Genomic DNA, 24,684 nt, shown 5'->3' on the forward strand with positions numbered 1-24,684 from the left:
TACTAACTCTGTATGTGTTAAAGTAAATGTTTTTCACTTTGTTCACAAATTACTGTGGGACAGAGGCACACAAATGGATACGTATGCAAACCAGCAGAGTCTTCAGACAATCACAAGAAAACTGTTCAGAGACTTCAACCTTCTCAGCTATCACAGTTCAGGGCCTCATACTCCAGAAACTTAATTTCAAGACTTCCTTCAGATGTGTTCTTTTCCTGAGCAATGAAGGTTGCAAAGGTTTGCCTCCACCTAATCCAAGATTCACTGCATGCTGGTATTGACAACAAACATCAAATCCTGGCTCCATAGGTGCGACTGAACTGAATCTGTCCATGCACATAACCTCATGATCGACTGCCAGTCTGTGTGGAGCTTGCATGTTCTTATCCTGCTCGCATGGGTTTCCTCCCACTATCAAAAGACACACATGCCTAGGCTTATTGGTGACTCTACATTGAACGTAGGCATGAGTGCGGGCGTGAGTGGTTATGGTTCTCTATATGTCTGTGTTTACCCTGCAATAGACTGGCAACCTGTCCAGGGTGTAGCCCACCTTTATCTGGAGTGTTGACTTGGATGAGCTCCAGGACTCCCCTGTTAGCCCCAAAGATAAGTAGTAGAAAATTAACGAGTGAGAGTGAGGGTCTATTTACCTGGTCTGTCCAGGAACTTGCATTGTCCCATGTCAGCGATGTCCAGCCTTTTCAGTAGGAGAACCAGGTGGCTGAGGTTTTCCTCTACTACACCTGGACAGTGAGCCTCTGCCATCCCATCATTATACAGAGACCAGGAGTAGAGTCGCAGGCACAGCCCTTAAGACCCACCAGGAAAAGACAAGTACTTGTACAAAAACAGGAAACCTCGAGCACATCTAACTTGAATGTCAAGCCCATAAATATTCTCAGTTCAGATGCCTCAGCTTAAATTGAACAAAAAAAAAAAAAACATTTGGCAGCAGAAGTGGCATCAAGGACTGTCAAAAGGTAGTATGAATCAATTATACCAATAATGATCAATACATTTCTGTCACAATTATAATTATATTGAGATAAAGAAAAAATTGTACAGGTTGACGATCACCACTAAAATGTGTTTTGCTGGGCTTAACACACAGACAAGAAGACAGCCAGACCCCAGCCTGGATCAAATGGCAGAAGAGTTGGAGATTGATTGCAGGCTACCTGCTGCTTTGAATTAAATTAAATTGCTTGAAATTATGTCACCTGTATGTAGGGTATCTCCAAATGAAGCAGATATTATTATTATTATTATTATTATTATTATTATTATTATTGTTAATTTTAATAATAATAATAATTCAATTCAATAATAATTAGCAGGCCACTTCACTCTCTAAATGAAGGCTTATTGCTATATTGCTGTTATAGGCCTTGACAGCTGGGGGATGCATTGATCACCTCTCCCCTCTCTGCACGTATGTTAAAACATAAAAAGTCAGGTAATGTAGTTTGTTTCTTCTCTTTCATGTAGCTTGTGTTTTAGCCCTGTCCTCAGGTCCAGGATCTTCCTTGCCCGATGTTCCTGCTCAATATCTGCTGTTGCAATAGTTAATCATTTCTGGCATCACTTCTTCTACTTTCTTTTTTTTAATTTAGTGCTAATATCTAAAATACTAGTCAATCTGTTAACCTCTGTATATTCTGTATATTCTTGCTTACATTTATATGCATTTTCTTTCCATCTGTTCTTGTTCCCTTTCTATCTCTCTCCCCCTCTCCACCGCGCAACTCACCTTGTCATGTTTGAATATCTTTTGACCTCTTGCTCAATTGAATGTTTTTAATAAATTAATAATTCATAATGGCTAACGTTTAGGTGGTTGTGTAATCCTTTCATGTTATCACATTTAAACATTGTAATCTTAAAGTCTATTCATTGTCAGTTTTAAAAACAAAATTTTATTTATCATTATTATCTTGACCTCATCAAGACTTCCACTGAGGTGAAGGAGAAGTGATTAGGGAACAAAAATCTATTAGAAAAGGAGATTAATAGTACTTTCAGACTACTTTGCACCAAGTATAGTCACCAAATCAGTGGCTGTGACTTTTGGCCTACCTGGGAGGGAGCTGTTGACCCTCTGAGCCCGCATATCTGCCTGGTGTTTACTGATGGTCTTCAGGACCTGTGAGTTGGCTCTGATTTGTGGATTGTAAACCTGAGGACAGAGGAAACGGATGGAATGATACCAGGTGAGCAGGAAATGAAGACTTCTTCCTTTGCCAGCACTCAGCATAAACTCACAGTCTTGAGCTGAAGGCCTGTGTCGATGACGTAGCGGATGCCTGGCAGAGAGAACGAAGACTCTGACAGCCAATCAGTGACAATAACCTTCCTCCTAATCCCCGCACTTGTGGCTCCACGCAGTGAGCCAGTGTCCATAACCTGAGAGCTTTCCTTGTCCTTCAATGTGGAAGACACAGGGTCAGATTCATAAACGCGCTGAGTTTGCCCACCCAGTCCAGCGTGGAGGGGGAGTATTCTAAGAGGCCCAAGCTGAGGACTCAGAGCTACACACTCCTTCTCCAGCAGAGACACACCCTCTTCTATTTCCTACACAAACACGAGCAATGACAGTGAAACAGGTCATCAGTTATTGGCCTTCAGTATGTCTGTGTGATAGGATTTCAAGATTTCTTGTCATTCTGAATGTACATTTGCATACACAAGAGAACGAGATACTGTTTCTCAACCAGCCTCTGCAGTGCAAATAGAAAAAGAACATCACACTTAAAACAATAGTACTTAGGTATGTGCTCAGATAATGCATACACTAATTACACCATGTTATAGAGCTCTGACATAGCTTCCTCCAAGTTTACACTTGGTGGTACATAGAAGGCTGCTATGAAGACAGCAGTTTGTACCCACAGTAGATTAAAAGGGTACTTTCACAGTCAGTAGCTCTAGTTGCGAGCAGTAAGTGGAACCATTGACAGAGTCCTGGTACCAGAGTCTGTTGATATAAACAGGATGTCACACACCTACAGAGCACCAGCTGTCTGGCTTTCTGGTGAAACACTGCAGTTCAGCTAAAACTGAGTCTTCCTCTTTGTTACAGTGTGTGCAGACTTATAGAGTACTTGATGGACTTGATAGACTTATTTCTTTGCTTCTCCATTACATTATTCTTAACTTCAGATTCAGATTCTTAACTTCAAAATTTTGACCATATTAACTTATGGCTCCTAAGGTCTTGAAAGTCCATATATCTTATATTAAATACCTTTACATCTATAACAGGTCTCTGTAATTGTTGGGTTGTTTTGTTCAGCAGGGAGACTGGACCTTTCTCTTCTGTTAAGTTGATCCTTTTGTGGCTTTGTCTAACTCTAAGCTTAACACTATCCTTGAGTGTCACTAACGTATGCTTTGTGTGTGAATTCGATTGAATGAAGTATCTGTGGTATCCATTTTTGAACAAAGAAACACAAAAAAAAAAATGTAAACCTTCTCTGTAATCAAATTGATACACTATATTGCCAAAAGTATTCCCTCACCTGCTTTGACTCGCATGTTAATTTAAGTGACATCCCATTCTTAATCCATAGGGTTTAATATTGACATGGGTCCACCCATTGCAGCTATAACAGCTTCAACTCTTCTGGGAAGGCTTTCCACAAGGTTTAGAGTGTGTTTATGGGAATTTTTGACCGTTCTTCCAGAAGTGCATTTGTGAGGTCACACACACTGACGAGAAGTTGGACGAGAAGACCTTGCTCCCAGTCTCCGCTCTAATTCATCACCAAAGTGTTCTATCGGGTTGAGGCCAGGACTCTGTACAGGCCAGTCAAGTTCATCCACACCAAACTCTATTATCCATGTCTTTATGGACCTTGCTTTGTGCACTGGTGCACAGTCATGTAGAACAGGAAGGGACCGTCCCTAAACTGTTACCACAAAGTTGGGAGTATGGAACTGTCCAAAATCTCTTGGTATGCCACCATACCATTCCATATGGAATATGGTATAGTAAGAGACTTTGGACAGTTGGCTCCTTCCTGTTCCAACATGACAAGACAATGACATGACAACATGAGCAAGTTCTTCTTGTCCAACATCGTAATTTCATGTGTGAGGCAAGGCAGGTGAGCAAATACTTTTGGCAATATAGTGTATGTACCTGTACACTGGCCAAAAACATCATCACATCTCCATCCTCTCTTCTTCTATGAAGGTCCAGCACAATTTGACAGGCAGCAGCTACTGGATCCTTCCCAGATGAGAGCTCCCTGTACAAAATCTCCATCTTGTTCATGTCTACCCCACTGCCCTTGTTCTCCAGGTGTCTAACAGCAGTGTCAGCCAGCTGGCCATCCAGGGAGATGTGAGCGATAGAAGCTCCAAGAAAGACAGCTAGACGAGGAGCCAGTGTTGGATGAGTGAGTAAAACCACCCGGAAGTTGTCTGGCCTTTGGCGGCAGACATCACACAGCAGACCCAGCAGCATGTCAGTGGGCACAGTGCGCTCCTGAAGCTCATCCAACACCACCACACTATACTGATGCAGTAGAGGGTCTGACATCATTTCCTCCAGCAGGAGAGAGTCACTGACAAACCTGAGAGGAGTAACAGGAAGAAACAGAGGAATGAAGTTAAAGCATTCAAATGAATGAATTTCAAGTTTTTCGCTGAGTTCCTGAAGTAGACGGCCTGTGCTCATGGTGTTTATTAGGGATGCAACAATATTCAACATTTAACTTAATCGTTCAATACGTCCTGTTCGGTTTAATACATAATGGCAAACAACGGTATTTTGGTATGTTTTGGCCCGTCACAAAACTTTATCAAAACTTGGTTCAGCGCATGTTGTGCGATTAGATACACTTGGAGCAGACACAGTAGAGAAAGCAGCACTGCAGTGTTAAGGCCCAGAGCACGCTCTGTTCCTGCTGCCTTCAGAGTCAATCAGAAGTCCCTGCATTTCCCAGGAGCCAATCAACGCTTGGCATGCAAATGCTGGAAAACAGAGTGGAGAGTGAACCTTGAGCAAACATGGCAAGTGAACAGGACTAAAAAAGACAATTTGAAGAGGCGCCGACCTCTTACAAATCCACGGTGTGGCTAAAATAATGTTTGCTGTTTATTTTTTATTGTATATTGCTCTGTTTTTTATGGTAGGATGTGGTTTGACCATCCTGTATCTGTGCTTGCTTTTAATAATTTTTATATGCAATATTTTTGACTTTTCTAGTGAAGCCGTAACGTTACAATAGCCCAAAAACCGTAATACATACCGAACTGTAGGAAAAGTGTACCGTTGCATCCCAAGTGTTTATTACCGTTTATTTAATTTGTAGGGGAAGGACAGGGTCCAGAGGCCTTGTCTCGTCAATATGAGAGTCAGGTCATCAGGACCTGCTCTGGTGCCTAACAAGTCAAAACAATAATTAGAAGACATCTGGGTGCCAGGACAGAGACACACAACACATACACGTAACCTGTCTTAGGTCTAAGAAAACATATCACGTTTTTCTGGTGGCTGACTACGTTATTAGTCGGGCTGATGTGAATGAAGAGATTCCCCATCTGACACCTGTGTTCGGACAACCTGATTTCCTCTTTTCCACCTCTTTCCGCCACAACATAATTGGTGACCCCGACTTGGTGCATGCTTTTGACAAACAGGACGGATGAAAAACGATGAGTGAGACAGGACTGTGGAGGTTGCACGATGGTCTTCTGGTGACACCTGTGACGCTATTAACCATTTTGATCCCCGAAGTCACTTTGTAAGGAGGGTGTTAGGGAAAATAAAACTACAAGGATACTGGTCACCATACATGCAAGCCATGGTGGATGAAGTGCAAAGTCAGTGTGAAGTATGTGCTGAAAAAGTGTGAAAAAAAAAAAAAAATAAAAAAAAAAAATAACAACACCTGTCAGACACATTCCAGTTCCAGAGGGTCCATTCAAACACCTAGTGACTGACTATGTTCACATGATAAAACCAGTCCATGGAAAAAGGTGCATGTTAGTAGTCATTGACAGTTCCTCCTCTTTTGATGGGGTTGCTTCCACCCATCAGCTGAGCATGTCATCAAATTCCTAATCAGAGAAGTCATCCCGTTTTGGTATTCTGTCAGAAATCAGCTCTGACAATGGCAAAGCATTTGTGGAAATGTTGCAAAGGGCATTTTGCAGCAGTTAAAAATTAAACAGAAATTAGGAGCTGTGTATCATTCACAAAGTCAAGGAATGGTTGAAAGAATCAACGATACCTTAAAAGCAAAACTGAATGAGATATGCACTTGTACCAAACTGAACTGGGTTGACGCTTTTCCAATCGCAGTAATGAGCTATCACATGTAAGCACAAATAAGTATGCATTTAACACCGCATGAAATGCTCACTGCTAGGCCTATGCCTGCACCACAACTAAGAGGCCCTCATAAGGGACCGTCGCTTGAGCAAGATAAAAACATACATGAAACAACTAACTGATATCAATAGATCTATATACTTGCAGGAAAAAAACCAAGAGGTCAACCAGGACCAGGATCTGGCCTGCCAGTGGTGCCAGAAGATGAAGTTTAATGTGATAGTGCCACGAGCCTTGGCATGAAAGACCTTACAAAGTTGTAAGAGCAACGCCAACGGCTGTCCAGGTGGAAGGAAGCAAGATGTGGTATCACCTACATCAGTGCACCACAAAGGTTCAGAAAGACAAAAAGGGCAGTATAAAACTGAGAGAGAACGACAAGGAAAATGGCTGTGTTGCAAACTAGTGACAAGGACTCTCCTATTGATGTCACTGGGCAATCTGGGACAGATGAAGCCAGTACCCACCAGCCCCAGCCAGGCCCAAGAAGATCCAAGCGATTGCAGGACGCCACAAGGAAAGCACCAGACCATGAAAGGAGCCACTCCCATTGATTCAGATGAGTATGATGCAAAAACAAACATCCATCCAGACAGTACGAGGGCCTGTACCAGATTTCCTACACCAGGTTCAGAGCACACCAACTGTTACAAGTAAAAAATATGCTGAGACACAAGTTAGATGAGACAAGTACACTGCATGGGAATGGGTGACACCGGGAACTTTGGGAGGCTGCTAATAATAGGTGGTATAAGTGGGTAAAATATACTACAAGACAACAATCAATCACAATCAACTACAACAATGTACCGAAAGGAAAGTTTAAGCCATGGGAAGAAGCGCACCCCTAGTTTAGAATAGGGATGCACAATATTTATCGGACCAATAAAATTTGATTTGAAGGAACCAAGACTGTGAAATTGTAAATATGACCCAGCCCAGTTCTGCACCTGATAAGTGAGCAGACCAATGCTGTAGCCGACAGTTTTTGTATGTGTTGCGTAATGTTCTCCCATTAAGGCGGATTGGATTATGTGCTTTAGTTAGACTGCGAATTCCGATGGTAGTTATGTATGAAGGAGTGAATGAAATAGTCAAACTGGAAGTGGAGTCAGATCAACCTCAAAGATCAAAGCAACATTTCATTCTGGACGAAGGAATACAGTTAGATGCAATAGGACTGCCAACAGGGATTATCGATGAATTTAAGGCACAAAATGAGGTGAAGACAGGAGTAGAGTCCATATTGCCCTGGATTACAATTAATAAGAATGTGGCCTGGATAAATTATATTTACTACAATCAACAGAGGTACACTAACTACAGCAGTGAATTGTTTAGAGCATTGGGGGAACAGTTGCATGCGACTACCACAATCGCATCCTTCCATGCTGAGGAGATGGTGCTTGTGAGCAATGGACAGACACACGAACATGATGATGTTGCTGCAGGGAGCTTGGATGGTAAATAATCTGGCAAATGGACAAATGACTCACATGCGTCCAGTGATCCAAGGACTACTGGGGGACGTGCAGTGGTTCGTAACACCAGATTATTTGAACAATGCCAATGATTTGGAAGACGAATCAGAGTAAGAGAAGAAGGAGTTCTGAGTACAAAAAGCCCGACAGGGGGGACATGGATATTAAGACCTGTTGGTGGACTCAATGGACTGAAATCTTTAGATGTGAGTTTGAGTGTCACAAATATACACACACACTTTTTCAGATAACACATAGGCGCTCACATATAGGCTGAAGACCTGCTCACGCATAATAGCTGTTTTCATCATATACTCTTGACATAGGTATTAGCAGTAATAATATCATTTTGTGTTTTAGTTTTTAGGTTAGTTTTGCAATGTTATTTTATCATATCATTTATAACCAATATATGTATTTTAAATCAATATAGTGATTTCAGGGGGGATATGTAGGGGAGCGACAGGGTCCAGAGGCCTTATCTCTGTTCATGCATCAATATGAGAGTCAGGTCATCAGGACCTGCTCTGGCACCTAACAATTCAAAATAATAAGTAGAAGACATCTGGGTGCCAGGACAGAACTACACCACACACACATAGTGCTGCACAATCACTATGGTTGAAGTTCAAGATAAGTGTGAAGGCAATCCACACAACACACACATGTAACCTGTCTTAGGTATAAGAAGCATGTCATGTTTTTCTGGGTGGTTCTGTCTTTGACTACGTTGTTAGTAGGGCTGATGTGAATAAAGAGATTCCCCATCTGACACCTGAGTTCGGACAACCTGATTTCCTCTCTTTTACGTCTTTCGGCAACAGCAGATTCAACAAGTGTCTGCCACAAAGAAGAAAATTAACTCGTTTGTAATCTTTGATGTGTGTGTTATGTTAGATAATTTGTTACTTTGTTACAATTATGTGTGTGGGGGGAGGTGTTTAAATTTTAGTAAGAATTTACTTCATGGAGGACATTTCTTCTTTGAATGCCAAATGGGTGAGTGTATGATTGACATGGTCACTGACACGACAGTGAAGCATCTCACTCAGCTTCAGAAACCTGCGGTGTCACAGATGCTTCACCTATCTTTGATTACAAACTGAGGTTTTCAAATATAGCAGGCTTCTGTACGTTTCACAGGGCAGCACCGCAGCATAGCCATTAGTGCTGATGCCTCACAGCAGTTATTTAAGAAACTCATGGATGTGACTAGCTTCATTTTGATTATTATTATTATTATTATTATTATTATTGTTATTTGTTACACTACTTAAGTATCATAGAATCCCCAGGGAGCACTGAGTCTTTTAAATGGCACAGCTTTGCAGGTGTTGTCACAGTTTAAAAAACATTTACATATGAAAAACAGCAGAGCCTTCAGACAATCACAATTAAACTGTTCAAAGACTTCAGCTATTCCCAGCTATTCCAGCTCAGGGTTTAATCCTGCAGAAGCTTCCTTTTGAGGCCCAACTGCATCCCATTTCAAATCCTCCCACAGATGTGTTCTTCTCTTCCTGACCAACAAAGACTCCAAAGTGTGGATCTTGTTTGCCTCCACCTATTCCAAAATTCACTTTATGCTGGTATAGACAACAAATCACAAATCCTGGCTGCATAGGTGTTAGTGAACTGAAATGAATCTTGTCATGAACAAAACTTAATGATTGGCTGCCAGGATGAAATGTTAAGTGTTTTGGACAGTTTTTGAAATGACTGAATAAGCAATGAGGAAGGATGGAAGCATAGCAGTTAGTGCTGTTGCTCAAAGCAAGAGAGAATCTGCAATTTTAAATATTTGTGATTTTGAGTCTAGCTATCCATGGTGCTGGGAAGAAACTGGTTTACCTTTGTTGGTCAGGGTCACGGTGAAATTGAATCAGTACCCACATTATCAACTGTTTTCATCCTCACCTGAGCAGGGTGTCTGGTGTACAGCTATCATCATAAGGCACCTTATAGCCCACCTCCAGACCGAGACTCAGGTCCATCTCATCAGCCACACGAAGGGCCAAACTTACTGCTGCCACTGAGTAGGGTTGGGAACAGCAGATCAGGCCCTGGGAAAACTTGTAGGACAAAGCATACTCCACACACCACTGTGGCACCTGGAGGAGGGAGGAGGGAGAAGACAAGCTCAATGACAGCTTAAAGTGGTAATATGATACCAGCAGGAGTGGTGACACACAGCATCAGGTTTTTAGAAGCACACTTTGAGCCTTTAAACTTGGTTTCAGTCTGGTTTCAGCTGGTCTCTGACTAGTCTCACCTGGTTCCAGTCTACCGACAGTTTGAATGCCTATCTCATGCTCTCATCAGAAGCTCCTTTTAAATTCCAACAGCCAGGAGTGGCTGGAATCAGGCGAATCGGTGTCAAAAACCTCTTTCTTGCTACAAATGGAGGTTGCAATCACTCTCGAGCCAACTGCCATTCAGGGATCTTGTTAAACTGTCAATTGATGTGAAAGAAAACTCATACATTGGGCCCTTAGGTCCCAGTTTGCTCAGTGGCTGAGTTTGGTTTGAAGGGAGCGTGAATGAGAACTGGCCCTGTCACCTCCGTGTATCCCAAATCAACTACCTGGTGCAGAGCAACTAGTCAGTTTTTGAGAAATAGTATGCAGACTTGCAGGAAGTTTCCTTCCAGTCTTCTGTAGCCTTGGCTTTTTTACAGGATATGGTGGACATAAGGAAGTGTTTCTTCATTGTCAATGTATACATGGCAGCTATTTCTTCCTGCTATATTGCTATATCTTTGAGGGGAAGGCTCCGTGGCAGCATCCCTTGGTCTGCCACTTAATGAGAGCACATACTGTAAGCTCCCAGTTTCTAAACCACTGGTCTAATGCCAAATTTGTTAAGGTCATATTCTGTGATGGACCGAGTGTACTTCTATCCCCCACACTTCTCCTCAAATGACCATCAATGGTTATATGTGTTGTGTCCAGTGTGGTTGTTACATATCTAAAAGGAAAAAATATAACCGAAGGAGAAGTGGCCAGGAGCCCGTATCATGAAGTTAGATTAACATGCATGGGATTTCTTTTAGTTGCCTGGCTCCACTTACCTAGAGGGCTGCAATCAACTCGCTAATATAACCCAGGGTTTTCCCATCTAGACCAGTGCGCATTCACATTAAACGGCCAGTTGCGTACAACTAATCACACCATGGAGATAACGCAAAGAATATTTTACAATGGAGGACCAAAAACTAAATTACCAGGATTATAATATTAAATCCCCATCACATCAACAAAATTTACTGTATGTGTCCCATAAATGTATGTTTCTATTTTTTTTAATTGCTTATTTAACAATATCAGTTCCAACCCTGATGGAACAAAGAGGACTTTGTTGCAAGTCCGTTTACCTTGTCAAGAAAAATTTAAAGTTAACTAAGTCACAAACTTTTCTCTCACTTTTCAGCTCCTCTCCCAGTTCTACCGCCAACATCAATGGGCTCGTCTGGGAATGGGCAAGCCATTTTCCCATGATAATTGATTGGTCAGTAGACAGTCTAATATACTTGCTGAGCTCTTAACCCTGAACTCAACCAGCTCCGGGGGAAGGTAGCACCCCGCATATGTTGAACCAAGTCTCACAAGAAGAGCGCTCAGAGGGAGAGAGAGAATGTGAAACTTAAGAGTTACCGTCTCATCACTCATCAGTACATAGACAGAAAACTATTTACAGATTGTTCAGGTTCTTGCTGCCAAATAAGGTTCAACTAGTAAGTCAAAGGCTCAAAGACCTGTACACCATGGTTACTGTGTGATGGTGATCAGTGTTGGGTAAGTTACTTTAAAAAGAAATTAGTTATAGTTACTAGTTACTTCTAGTAACTAGTGATGTTTGGGTGGACTGCGCAAGCGTGTTGCGGTAAGCATGTTATGTCACTTCCGGTCACTGGTGGTTGTGCTGTGTGCTACCTCGCATGCTGTCTCTGTTAATCACCTAGATTAATAGACAGTAAACTGTTATCAAACATATACTTACCTAAGAATTCAACTTCTCTTCCATTTCCTAAACAATTCAGATGATTTTGTAGCTCAGCTAATCTAACAATATGATAAGCGATGACCAAGCTCTCTCCCTCCACTCTGTCTTTCTCCTCCTCCCTTTCCAACTCCCCCACTCCTCTCCTGCCCTGTGTACTATATGTCTAGTTACTCCCCTGCCTCCTTTTAAGATAGTACCTCTTGTCATAGATGCAGGATGATGGCAGAAATGGAGGCGATAATTAGCAAGTTAGAGTCGCTGCTAGGGTTAGGGTTAGGGCACCTTAGCCAGCCCAGCTTATGTTAATGTAGCTAGCCGTCACCCTGTAGCCGGTGCGGGCTGACCTAGAGCAGCCCCTAGGGCAGCCGAGAGAGTTTCCTCCCCTCAGCAGCTCTTGAGCAGCCGGGATCTTGTCAGAGCAGCTGGGTGACTGTCCAAGACAAGAGACATAGTCGTAGGCAGCAGCCCCCAGTTCCCCACCAGCCAGTTCACGTTTCCAATAGGTTCGCCCCACTCAGTGACACACCCGCTGAAAAGCCAACTCTAGTAATTGCTGACTCTATTCTGAGGAACGTGAAGTTAGCGACACCAGTGGCCATAGTTAAGTGTATCCCGGGGGCCAGAGGAGGCAACATCCAGTTAAACCTGAAACCGCGAAGGATAAATGTAAATATGGTAAAATTGTTATGCTGGCAGTAACGACACCCAACTTCACCATTCAGTCACAAAGATTAATGTGGAGTTGGTGTGTAATTTTGCTAAATGTCGGACGATGCCAATGTCAGACACTGTAGTTTCCTCCGGCACCCTCCCCAATCAAACCAGTGATGAATTGTATATTGCCATTTAGCTGCTACCTGTCAAGGTGTTGGCCCAAAAACAATGTTGGTTACATAGACAAGTGGAAGGCTCTCTGGGGGCGGACCTGGTCTGATTAGGGGAGATGATGTCCATCCCACCGTGGATTGGGCCACTCTCATATCTAGGAATAGAGGCCTGGCTGTCAGTAGAAATGAATATATACCCACCACTCTTGTTAATTTTCATATCCCTTGTACCATTGGTCAAGGAGGGGAGCTGCGATATTTCAGTCAAGCCTATTAATCAACCCTAGACCAAAATCTGGTTGTAAGCATTTTGAAAGCCTCACTCTTAGTCTTTCTCAATCAAATTGGAAAGGTGAATAACCAGTTCTGATAGTTACAGTATGCCTTCCACCTGATCTGTACTCAGAATAACTACCTAGTTGTCTGAGTTTCTATCAAAGTTAGTACTCAAATCAAATCATATTTATTTGCATAGCGCCAAATCATAACAAAGTTACATCAAGGCACTTTACATATAGAGCAGGTCTAGACCAAACTCTTTATAAATTTATTTAAAGAGACCCAACAGATCCCCCGATGAGCAAGCACTTGGCAACAGTGGTTAGGAAAAACTTCCTTTAAGAGGCAGAAACCTCGAGCAGAACCAGGCTCGGGGGGGCGGCCATCTGCCTCGACCGGTTGGGTTGAGAGTGGGAGAGAGAGAGAGAGAGTGAGATAGGCATTGGAAAGGGGGGGGGGGGGTAGGCAGGAACATGTTGCTACATGAAGTTCATGGAGTTGAGCTGTAGTACAGAATTCATGAAATATGGGACCAGCAGGTGTTGCAGGAACATGGGATCTGTACACAGTACAGATAAAATCATTATACTGGGAGATTTTAATATTCACATAGTTCTAGAAAGTGACAGCCTTAGTTCTGGGTTTCTTTCACTACTAGACTCAATTGGCTTTTCCCAGCATGTCAATGAACCAACTCACTGCTTCAATCATATCCTTGATCTTGTTCTTACATATGGCATTGAAATTGACAAGTTAAGGATTCTTCCTCAAAACTCTCTTCTGACCGACCATTACCTCATTACATTTAAGTTTACATTAGTTGACTGCACAGCATCAAGATACCAGCATCAAGGTATAAATTCAGCTATAACCTGTTTATCTGAAGAGACTGTGGCTAAATTTAAAACAGCAAATTTGGTCATCATTTCCAATCATTTCTTGCTGACGCTGCCCCTCTCAAAAAGAAAGGAGGCTGTTGATGGGTTTTTTTTTGCAAGAGTTGTGCATGTCCCAGGTAAGAATGTGGCCACGATGTATAATGTTCCTCCGTATTATTACCTGGAACACGCACACCTCTTGCATTCAGATGACCACGTGTCTTCTGTGGACATCACTTACAACACAGGCCAACTCCAAAAAAAAACAAACAAAAACAAACAAACATTAACGAGTAATGTTAGACTAAGCGTAGTATCTATCTTCGTTGACAATACAAACAAGCTGGTTTAGCCGAAAGAAGTCGGTGCTCCAGAACTGCAGTCAGGAGGCCAAACGCCAAACGTCCCGGTCCTTGTGTGTGTGGTTGTGTCTGAAGAGGTAGAGTTCTTCTTCTTCTTTGGCCAATTATAGACCCATATCTAACCTTCCATTAATTTTGAAAATTACAAAGTTACAAACCAATTACTGCTTACCTGGGTGCTCTTTCCAGTCCCACTAGGTGCACTGAGTAGCACCATATTGTGGGTTTCCAAGTGCTCCAGCACACTCTGCCTGAGCTTCCATACAGGAAGCTGCCGCCTTTCCTCCAGCAGGGCATAATAGCGGGACGAAAATGGCAAGCCATCATATGGGTTCACTTCTATGTCTCCAAGCCCTTCATCGTCCTCTCCACTTCCTCCTCCATAGTCATCTAAGTCTCCAGACAGGAGGGAAGACAAAGACAAGGATTCCAGGGCCATCAATGGTTGCACCTGGGACCCACGGGAGGGTGAGGTGTGGAGGGCTTTACTGGTACTGTTGATATGATCAGCAGAGGGCGGCGTTGGAAGTGAGATTCTGTTTAACGATTATTGCCTGGAGGGAACAAATGAGTCAAGGTAGGTGATTATAGACCAAGTCTGCAGACCAGTTGGCAGTACATCAGCTAGCATAGAGGAGGAAAAACAAATTACACCACAAAGATCAATGTGAGGTTAGGCTCTGGGGCCACTGTACTTCCTGTCTCTCGATTGACTTGGCCCCAGGGCGTGAACATGTTTGCTATGTAGCTTTGGAATTTGCGTCATCAGCCAAATGCTGGTCAGTATGTCTGCTGCACAGTTGGTGTGAGAGACGCCTGGTTGTCATTTTGGGGATGAGTAGATCCCACTTCCACATGCCCTTCATCTCAGGCTATGACACAGATCAACTCTAAGACAGATATCGCTTTATAAATGGTGTTACTCTTTTAATAAAAGGGCACAGTGGGGTACAGTGCATTTCCAAGTCATTCAATTTAGAAACAGATGAAATATGGATGGCTGATCGGGTAAGTCCAGTGAAATGAAGACATGAAAAACAGGATCATTTTTACAGCTCACCAGTGATCTAATGCAGTCCCTAGAAGGACATGCACATTGGCTTAATGCCTAAATCATCCAACAGAAAATGATCTGCTCTGAAGAACTATTTTGCTTCATTCAGACAGTCTGTAGATCTTCTTCAGTGAACCAAAGGCACCAGTGTCTCATCATCACAGCTTTTTTATTAAATGGTAGGTTCAGCTTACTGTCACTACTCTACCTAGGAACAGTCAGAGATACAGACCAACAGAGCCGCAAATTAAAATTATGTTCTGAACTCTCCCCTTGGTGACTGTGAGTTACATTTTTTTTTCTGTGCGCATCTTCTGCCTACTGCAGTCCTTCTCAGGGTGCAATGCCAGCAGACCGCGTGAGACCCCAGAGAGCATGAAGCCAAATAAATTAAGGCGTCACTTCAAGACTTCTCTTCAGTGGCTGCCGGTAAAATTCAGAATAGATTTTAAATTCATTCTGTTAACATATAAAGCTCTTAATGGCCAAGCTCCATCATATCTCAGAGAGCTCATAGTTCCTTACTGCCCCAGTAGGCCACTCCTCTCTCTAGATGGATGTTTACTTGTGGTTCCTAGAGTCTGCAAGAGTAAATTGGAAGGCAGATCTTTCAGTTATCAGGCTCTTCTGTGGAACCAACTTCCAGTATCAGTCCGAGGGATGGATTCTTTAGAAATTTTCAAGACCAGGCTTAAAACCTTTCTGTATGACAGAGCTTATAGTTAAAAAGTTCATTTATTCTTTAGCTATGCTGCTATAGGCTTAAGACTGCTGGGTGAAGGACTGAGCATATCTCTCTCTCTCAACCCAAATGGTTGAGGCAGATGACCGCCCCCCATGAGCCTGGTTCTGCCAGAGGTTTCTGCCTCTTACAGGAAGTTTATCCTTGCCACTGTCGCCAAGTTCTTGCTCATTGGAGGAGCCGTTGGGTCTCTTCAAATTATTTTATTGAGAATTTAGTCTACACCTACTCTATATATAAAGTGCCTTGACGTAACGTTGTCATGATTTGGCACAATATAAATAAATCTGATTTGATTTGATTTAGGTGGGCCTGCACTGACTACAGCAGACCGGGTAGTTACACTAGCATAAGTTGGACTAGCTACGGTGCAGAGCCACGCCTCCACTATTATTCTCTCCTCCATATCAATCAACAACCTGTATTCGTGACATGTACCATTATCACTAAAGGAGGGAGAGGAGTAAGTGAACATGAAGCACGCAGAGCAGGAAAGAAAGTGGGAGCAGAAGAGGGGGTTAGCAGAGCTAAGGAATCGCCAGAGTGGTTTAGAAATTAATAAAAATAAATTGCTTAACTTACTGTGATTTGAGTGAAAAATTAACTGTCAATACAGTGAGTACTCGTTAAAATTGGTCACTATCAGATTACATTTATAAAACTGGTCTGCATACTAAGAGGAAGATGAAACTTCTATCTTCTCAGCTACAGTACGCCTGTTGCAGTAGATACACGCCCACTCACATATTTTTTAACAGATTCTAAGAACAAGGCACGGACAGTGGTTGGCCTGTCTATGACCCTGGCCAGTTATATTTGGTTGCATGAAAGTCCAACCTCTGTAGCCCAAGGTGATAAATGTGAAACTTTTCCAGATATTGGGGCTCTTACTGCCTGAAATCCTGTGGGAGCTCTGTCACTTCGAGCCCAGCACTGCCTTACTTTAACTGTGACCATAATAAATGTTTCAACTGTGAACTCCATGCTGACCCAATACTTCTATTGGAAGCCCAAGAATGAGTTGGAGTAAACTATAAATTGAATGGAGATATTATAGTGAATCAATATATTGAGTTTTGCCTTTTAGAATGTAGATGTATTTATTTTCACATAAGAGATGGTAATTTTCGCTGTGTCATTTCTGGGCGCAATGTTCAGTGTTAGAAAGTTGAAAATGTGCTATATATGAGCTAATGCTCGCGATTTGTACACATATGGTGTTTTTCTGGTTGTTGTGATATAAATAACATAGGGAAGTTATTTTTGGGATGATTAACCTTCCTGTTGTGTTCGGGTCAAATCTGAACGATTTCCAACTTAAAACACTAATAAATATCGTGTTTTACATCTGATTGCCTCAAGGCCCTATGATATCCTCCACACTATGCACTTGAACATATAAAAGTGATGATCACCTCTTTCATTGAATTTGAGTGTTTTAATCAAACGTGTTACCTTGTTACACCTGTTGTGTTCCTGGTCAAAAGTGACTGCCATAGGAAATGAATGGGTATCCAGACTATATTCATCCATCAGACAGAAAACATCCCCATACACACCACCCCAACTCACTCACTCACACACACATTTTAGACTGAACAATGTCTTTTGCGGGTACACATCTCTTTCCTGCGCTTATGTGCCGATCCTCCCATGTGATCGGCATGGGAGGTCTCTGCATCAAAGTCTGTAGGATGCAGAGTCTGGGAGGCCTATATTCCAGGCAACTATGTCCTTACAACAGTTTCATCTCACTTTCACTTTCAAGAATTATTCGATTTGATAACAGAGATACACGACCCGTCCGCTGGCAAAATGACAAACTGGCTGCCATCAGGAACATTTGGGACAGGTGGCTGGAGCGCCTACCACTTATGTACAATCCAGGCCCTGACTTGACAGTTCATGAGCACCTGGTTCCTTTCAGAGGTCGCTATTCCTTCAAGGTGTACATTCCAAGCAAACCAGGGAAATATGGAATAAAGATCTGGGCAGCATGTGACACCAGGAGCAGTGATGCCTGGAATATGCAGTTATACATGGGGAAACCCAGTACTGGAATGGCCGAAAAAAAAAAAAAGAAAAAAAAACCAGGGCTGCGTGTTGTGCTAGACATGACAACTGGTCTCCAAGGGCATAATGTCACATGTGACAACTTCTTCACATCATATGCTCTTGGTCAGGAGCTGCTGAAAAGAAAGCTCACCATGGTAGGGACAGTAAGGAAGAACAAGTCTGAACATCCCCCTGCACTGGTATCAACCAGAGGAAGAGAGGCACTCTCATCAAAATTTGCTTTCACTTTCCCACACACTCTTGTGTTATATGTTCCCAAGAAGAATAGAAATGTCATCCTGATGAGCTTGCTACACAAAGACGCCACTGTCAGCACCACAGAGGACAGGAAGCCCCTTATGATCCAGGACTCCAACAACAACAAAGGAGGCGTTGACTGCCTTGATAAGGTAATGTAAAGTTTCATCCACCATGCATTTTATTTTAATTATGTGAATCATAGCATTTTGTGTACGACAGATTCAATATTGTTCCAAATCTCTTATTTATTGTTCTTTTTATTGCAGCTTACTGGTACATACACCTGCAAGCGAATGACAGCCCGCTGGCCTGTGGCACTGTTCCACAACATTCTTGATGTGTCTGCTTTCAACGCCATATGTGGTGTGGACAGCCATCAACCCAACCTGGAATCAGGGGAAAAGTTTCAAGAGGAGACTTTTCCTAGCAGAGCTGGGGAAAGCTTTGGGGACTCCTCTTATTCAAAGGCGCCAGCACATTCCCTGCACACCATCCTCTGCCAGTCTGGTTAGGAGTGTGCAAGCCCCAACAACCCGGATGCTCTCCCCACCTCCCTCCTTTAATGTCTCAGGATTTAGTTAGTCATTGTTTTTGATCAGCTTTAGAAGTTACACCTGAGTTAAAGAGAGAAAAGAGATACTATACTGTACAGTAATTGAGTTTATTTCCTGCTACGGCAGACTAGTTTTTTGAGTTGCTTGATTTGCAATCTGGAACCCATCAATACCTGAGTATAGTAATGAACTGTTGCTCATACCGAGTTACAATAAGAAAGAATATCAGATCAATAAAACTTAATTTTTCTGATTATTTCATAGTGGTTATGTTCAACAGGACAAATAAACCACTCAACCCTGCAACTCCAACTCAAACCTCTGAATCTCAGAAACAACAGCATGGCGCTGTTTAAAACACAGAAGCAGCTTTATGCTACTTTAGTTGGTTCAGTTTAAATATGCTCAATCAGTACAATAAATCAACTCTGATCCTGATTCACTTTTTAGCCATCTGTAAGTCTTTTATTTTTTTAGCAGACAGTTTAGTTATTTAAAGAAACACAAAATATATCTGCTGAAAATTTTCAAAATCTAACAGGGCTTTACATTTTCCTCAGTTATAAAGATGACCTTGGATAATCACTTGTTTCTTTGTTTCGGAGATAAACTATGGGCATTAGGGGATTTTTTTTATGGTTTGGAACATTTAATTGGTAAAATAAAAATTGCTGGCCTGAATTACTGTCCCAGTTTGCCCCTGAGAACCTGGATCACGACCTGACTGGATGTTGCTTAAATAGTGGATATAATAATATCTGATATGAATAATTAGCCTATAGCCAATAAAGTAATATGTAAAGACATCTAAAGCTGTGATTTTCCTTGGTCTCGGCAGCTACGGCTAAGTGGAAAGAGAAACAATTATGCGTCTACAGTCTGAGTCTGAGTCTACAGAAGTTCCAAATTCCATACAAGCATATTTGTTTACAATAAATGAATCTAATCAGTTCCATAATTCAGAGAGGATTTGTACTCAATGAAAACATGAATAAATATCAGTTTTTACAACTTTACAAAACAATTCTGTGAACTGAAAAGGAATCATAAAGTTGCTTGCGTGCACACATACATGCACGTGTGTGCGTGAGTGAGAGCGCTTCATTTGGAACCGGTTTTCCTGTTCACACAGACAAAGAACTGACTGCAAGCTGAACTACTGTGAAAGGAGGGGGCAGGGCTTGCCTTTTTTCTGATAATGTACAGAATCTGTACATTGTACTTAAGGAGGTACTAATGTAAGCTCATAGCGTTCAATTGAGCCAAGGAGAGTAAAGCTCTGCCTATAGGCAGAAAGAAAGCTGGTGAATCAGATCAATTAAACCTTATTTTTCTGATTGTTATGTATAGAGGTTACATTGAACAGCACAAATAAACGCGACAGCTTAAATATGGAGAGTAGTTGTTGTTTTTTGTAATAATTTTTGTAATAATAATAATAATAATAATAATAATAATAATAATAATAATAATAATAATAATTACGAGTAATTTGCTCAGTCTTGGGTGGTTGTTTAGGAGTACACACAAACTCTCATCCAATGACTGGACAGTTTCAACAGGGAACCTGGGGCAATGCATGGGCCAACGCGCGTTTTCTGCGACTCTCCTGTTCTACTTGTTACCCTCCTCCTTCCTCCCTGTCTATTGTCATTCACAAACACACAGACAAAAATGAATAGTAATAATAAAGAATAATGAGCCTAAGTTGTTTTGACTTTCATGAGCATACAAAAAAAACTTTATCACTAGAAGTTTTTTAGTCTTTCTACGTCTCTTTATCTGAGACTGATTATATTTCTGTGCTGTTTAATTTATTTTTAATGTAATCGTTTGTAAACATTTTTCAACTGTATAGAAAACAATTATAAAGCAAAAATACAGTACAATAACCTAATATATGATAACATACAGTGTACACATCTTTTTCTCCATTTTGTTTCTTCTAATTACTAAACTTTTTTCACTTATCAATAAAAGACTTGACTCAGGTTCAGAGTTGATTTAATGAACAGATGAAAATAAGGAACATGACTTATAAAGCCTTTGTTTTTTTGTTTTTTTTTTTTTTAACTGAACCGACCAAACCAGCATAATGCTGCTGCAGTGTGCTGTTAACCCTGTAAAAGCACGCCAGGGTTGAGTGGAAGTGTGTGGGGAAGTTTATTTGTGCTGTTGACCATAACCGCTGTGAAACAATCAGAAATTAATATTTTACTGATCTGATTCATGGCTTCCTCTCCCCATTCACTCTTTAGCTCATACCACAGTGTCAGTCGATCTGGCGTTTCAGTTTAACTGGTGACTGGGCTCAGTGGTGACTATCTCACATTACAACATATACGTTATTGTACGGTCACCAATGAAACTCAAACATCTGCCTTGTGCTTTGCTGTTTCCTCCCGTAGCACCCACTGTAAGTTTGAGTGAGTGGCTGATTCAAACTACGGAAACCCACAGAGATAAACAGACTGGGATAGGCTACACAAAATCAAACAGTACCAACAGTGATCAGAAATGACATAATGCACTTTATGCCATGAGAGGAGGAGTCAACAACTGAAAGGGGAAAAACTACAGAATGCAATGATACAAAATAACCAAAAAACTACAGCAGCCAGTTGAAGTCAAACCACTGCATAAAAAGGTCCTTACTACTGGAGGCTATTACGAACGGGTGAAGAAAGGTGATGGTGTGCGTAGGGTGCATGAGTTAGGTATTGAGTTTGGGGGAGTTTTTATAGTTGTAGATGTAGTTATAGTTATAGTTGTTATTTAGTTATAGTGTTAAAGTTGCCGTTTCCATTGGAAGTGGAAAGTAACATATCCAGGACACTTGGCACACATTTAGCAAAGTTGGTGCCAAATTGTGGCAAACCTTACTGGTATCCTTACTAAAACCTTTGTGAGGGATTCACACTTACTCAAATTGTATCACATTTGGTGAATGTGTAGTCAATGAGTAGCTGAAGTGGTTTAATGGCGACTGTGTATATGTTGTTGCCCTCTGTCAAATAGAAGAAAGACACAGGCAAGGATAGAAATTTCAAATTTTACATTTTTCTCAGGTTCTCAGTGACAATATATGTGAGAACATGTTCTCTGAGGTCCCTAGACACCTAATACATGCATATAAACCTTATTATTGTGGAGCAATTCTTCGTTTACTTTGGTTGTGTATTTTTAGGATTTTTTTTTTCTTAAAATATGGTCAGGACTTAACAAGTTTACATAGCCGAAAACTGTCAGGACTGTGAAATTTAGATATTTCATTTGTTGCAGAAATGCACGTCAAAAAAATGTCTTCATGGTGCCACATTTAATTGATTTCCTTGCTCAAGATTGATGTATATGAACGGAAATTGGTACACATATGCATCATGACAAGCTGCACAAAAAAGTCTCAAGGATCTATACCCTCACTCCAACAGGAATTTTGATTGAAATTTAGATTTTTTCTCATACTCATACTTTAATAAACTACTCATACAATTTTCATCCAAATTACTTACATATTTGCTCATTATCATCTCAACAGCATGATGTAAATCTATCAAAATTATAATACCTGCATGGCGTGGTGAGTTTTCTAGTCTTCGCCATAAAAGAGGAAGTCTTCATAATTCCAGCATACATTATCTAATCATGTCTTAATTCACCACACATGAACAGTCCCACCCTGAACACATCTATTAATGTTAAGTCAGACTTAGAGTGACACCTACGGGACAAAGGAAGTCACTCTCCAGGAACACGCCTAAAAAGATGAACGAACTCAGTAGCCGCTCAGTATCATCTGAAGACCCTGAAGAGGGAAACCTATCAAACCCTTTTCTCTTTTTGTTTTTTCAATTATTCCTGCATGGTGTGGTGTGGCGCAAATTTTGACTTGTTGCCTTAAGGTGGGAAGTCCTCATAACAAGAGCATTCATTGTCCGAGCTGCCCAATATTTGCCACGCATGATCAGGGTCCCAATCGGAACAAATCTGTCTGTTATTACTGAGTCAAACAGAGAGCGACACCTACTAGACATAGTAATTGCAGTTTTTATCCAAGCAAGCACAATCACTCATTTCAAGACTTTGAAGATTAAAAGTTCTACTAATCTTTTTTGTTCATTACTCCTGTGGGGTGTGGCGATGGCACCAATTTCAGTGTGTGGCCATGTGATCAGAGACCCACTCTGAACACATCTATCTAACAATAGTGAGTCAGAGTGAGAGCGCCACTCACTGGACGCAGGAAGTAAGCATAACAACACAAATACTGTCCACTTTACATGATATTTACAGGGTGTGTTCCCCACATCCTACACTTAAGACAGGATATGACCTCAGATTGGTAGATGTTCTATATATATATATATATATATATATATATATATATATATATATATAGAGAGAGAGAGAGAGAGAGTCATAACAGGAAGTCCTCTTTTTGCAAGAAATTTTGCAAACGTTAATTTTCATAATCGTAAAATGTCTCATCTCATAACATCACAGAAACTTCTGGAAAAAATACAACTGTCAAAAGAAAATGATGTGCATTTTAATCAATAACCTGTGTTAGCAAATTTAATTTAAAGTAACTTTAAAGATTCAGAAACACAGTGAACCTCAGTTCATGACTGTGTGGAGCAGGTCTTCATCATGCCACACTGTAACAAGCCTGGGTGAAGAAACTCAACTGGGTCTGAGCTAATGTCTGATTGTAGGCCTCATTTATTTATCTATGACTGAAAGCACTGAAACAATGAATATGTAAGCTTAGTGAACGGTACGCAAATATGATATCTGTGTCATATTAGGGAGCAGGTCTGGTTTACTGTTCTGAAGACACCTGAGCTAACGACCTGCCTTCAGAGCCACTTCAACTACGCCAGGGACGACGTGTCACCTGACATTCGGATTAATAGACATACAGCAACACGCGCGCGCGCACACACACACACACAAAACCGTGGGTAGACATACACAGGAATACCATAGAAAAAGTGAAACGGCGTCTTACCTGTGAGACATATTGAAGACAAGAAGCTACACGGCAACCGTCCCCCGCAGCCCGCCGTCACATATTGGAGACACCGGTTGAAAAAAAGAACGATGAGCTACGTTCACCGTTTGTCTCAGTAAATCCCACCGGTCTGCTGGTTCCCTGAATACCGACAGCTACGATTCAAGACGCAGTTATTGGTTAGCTTCTTTGGTTAAAAGTCGCCATATTTTGCTGTCCAGTTGTCAAGCCCCGTGCGACGTTCAGGGGTTCTCGGAAAACACACGATGAGTCCAAACAGATTCAAATACATTCAATTTTTTCTGCACTTTTATAATTGCACAATGTAGACTTGTATTTTTACTGGAGATAAATATTTCAGTTAATTCTGCACTCGGTTCATTGCAAACCTCAACCTACCTGTCATTCCACATATTCGTATGAAAGACTGGTTAGAGTCAGTTATTAGGCTTATGTAATGTTTCCAGCCCTTGTCACATGGGCAGTGCAGGGCACCACCTCCAGGTAGTTACCATACAGGTTGTACACGGACAAATAGACTCTGAGATAATGTCAAATTGTAAATAACAATAACTGTAATTTTGCCAGAATTCATCCAGACACAAAAATTAAAGTTTATTTAAATAACGTATACATGTCATCCAGAGGCATCCAGAGGCAAACCTGGCATTTCCCTGTCCTCTCTATATTTAGCAAGATGCAGGTGTCCCCAAATCACTGCTCGTCTGGAGCTCCCAGATGGATACGTCCACCACTGATGTCATGTTTACATTATTAAGGCCATATATATACCACGCAGAATGCGAGCGTGAGTGGTTGTTCGTCTGTTTGT

General features: G+C 41.5%; 1 protein-coding gene across 7 annotated transcripts in view; it reads right to left on the minus strand.

Annotated features, from left to right (window-relative positions):
- dqx1 (DEAQ box RNA-dependent ATPase 1) overlaps positions 1 to 24,311 on the minus strand; it is a 36,688-nt gene extending 12,377 nt beyond the window's left edge. For 2 of the 7 annotated variants that reach the window (XM_029515006.1, XM_029515004.1), the window contains exons 1-7: positions 23,850 to 24,245; positions 14,345 to 14,726; positions 9,742 to 9,935; positions 4,145 to 4,580; positions 2,266 to 2,574; positions 2,080 to 2,179; positions 654 to 812 (exon numbers count right to left, since the gene is read on the minus strand). In XM_029515006.1, the coding sequence (XP_029370866.1) occupies positions 654 to 812; positions 2,080 to 2,179; positions 2,266 to 2,574; positions 4,145 to 4,580; positions 9,742 to 9,935; positions 14,345 to 14,611 (1,465 nt within the window). In that variant the 5' untranslated portion in view covers positions 14,612 to 14,726; positions 23,850 to 24,245. The other 5 variants (XM_029515005.1, XM_029515007.1, XM_029515010.1 and 2 more) reach the window with 5 other exon arrangements.
- Between the last annotated feature and the right edge of the window lie 373 nt (positions 24,312 to 24,684).

The sequence above is a fragment of the Echeneis naucrates genome, chromosome 12, assembly GCF_900963305.1.
Source record: "Echeneis naucrates chromosome 12, fEcheNa1.1, whole genome shotgun sequence".
Taxonomy (NCBI): domain Eukaryota; kingdom Metazoa; phylum Chordata; class Actinopteri; order Carangiformes; family Echeneidae; genus Echeneis; species Echeneis naucrates.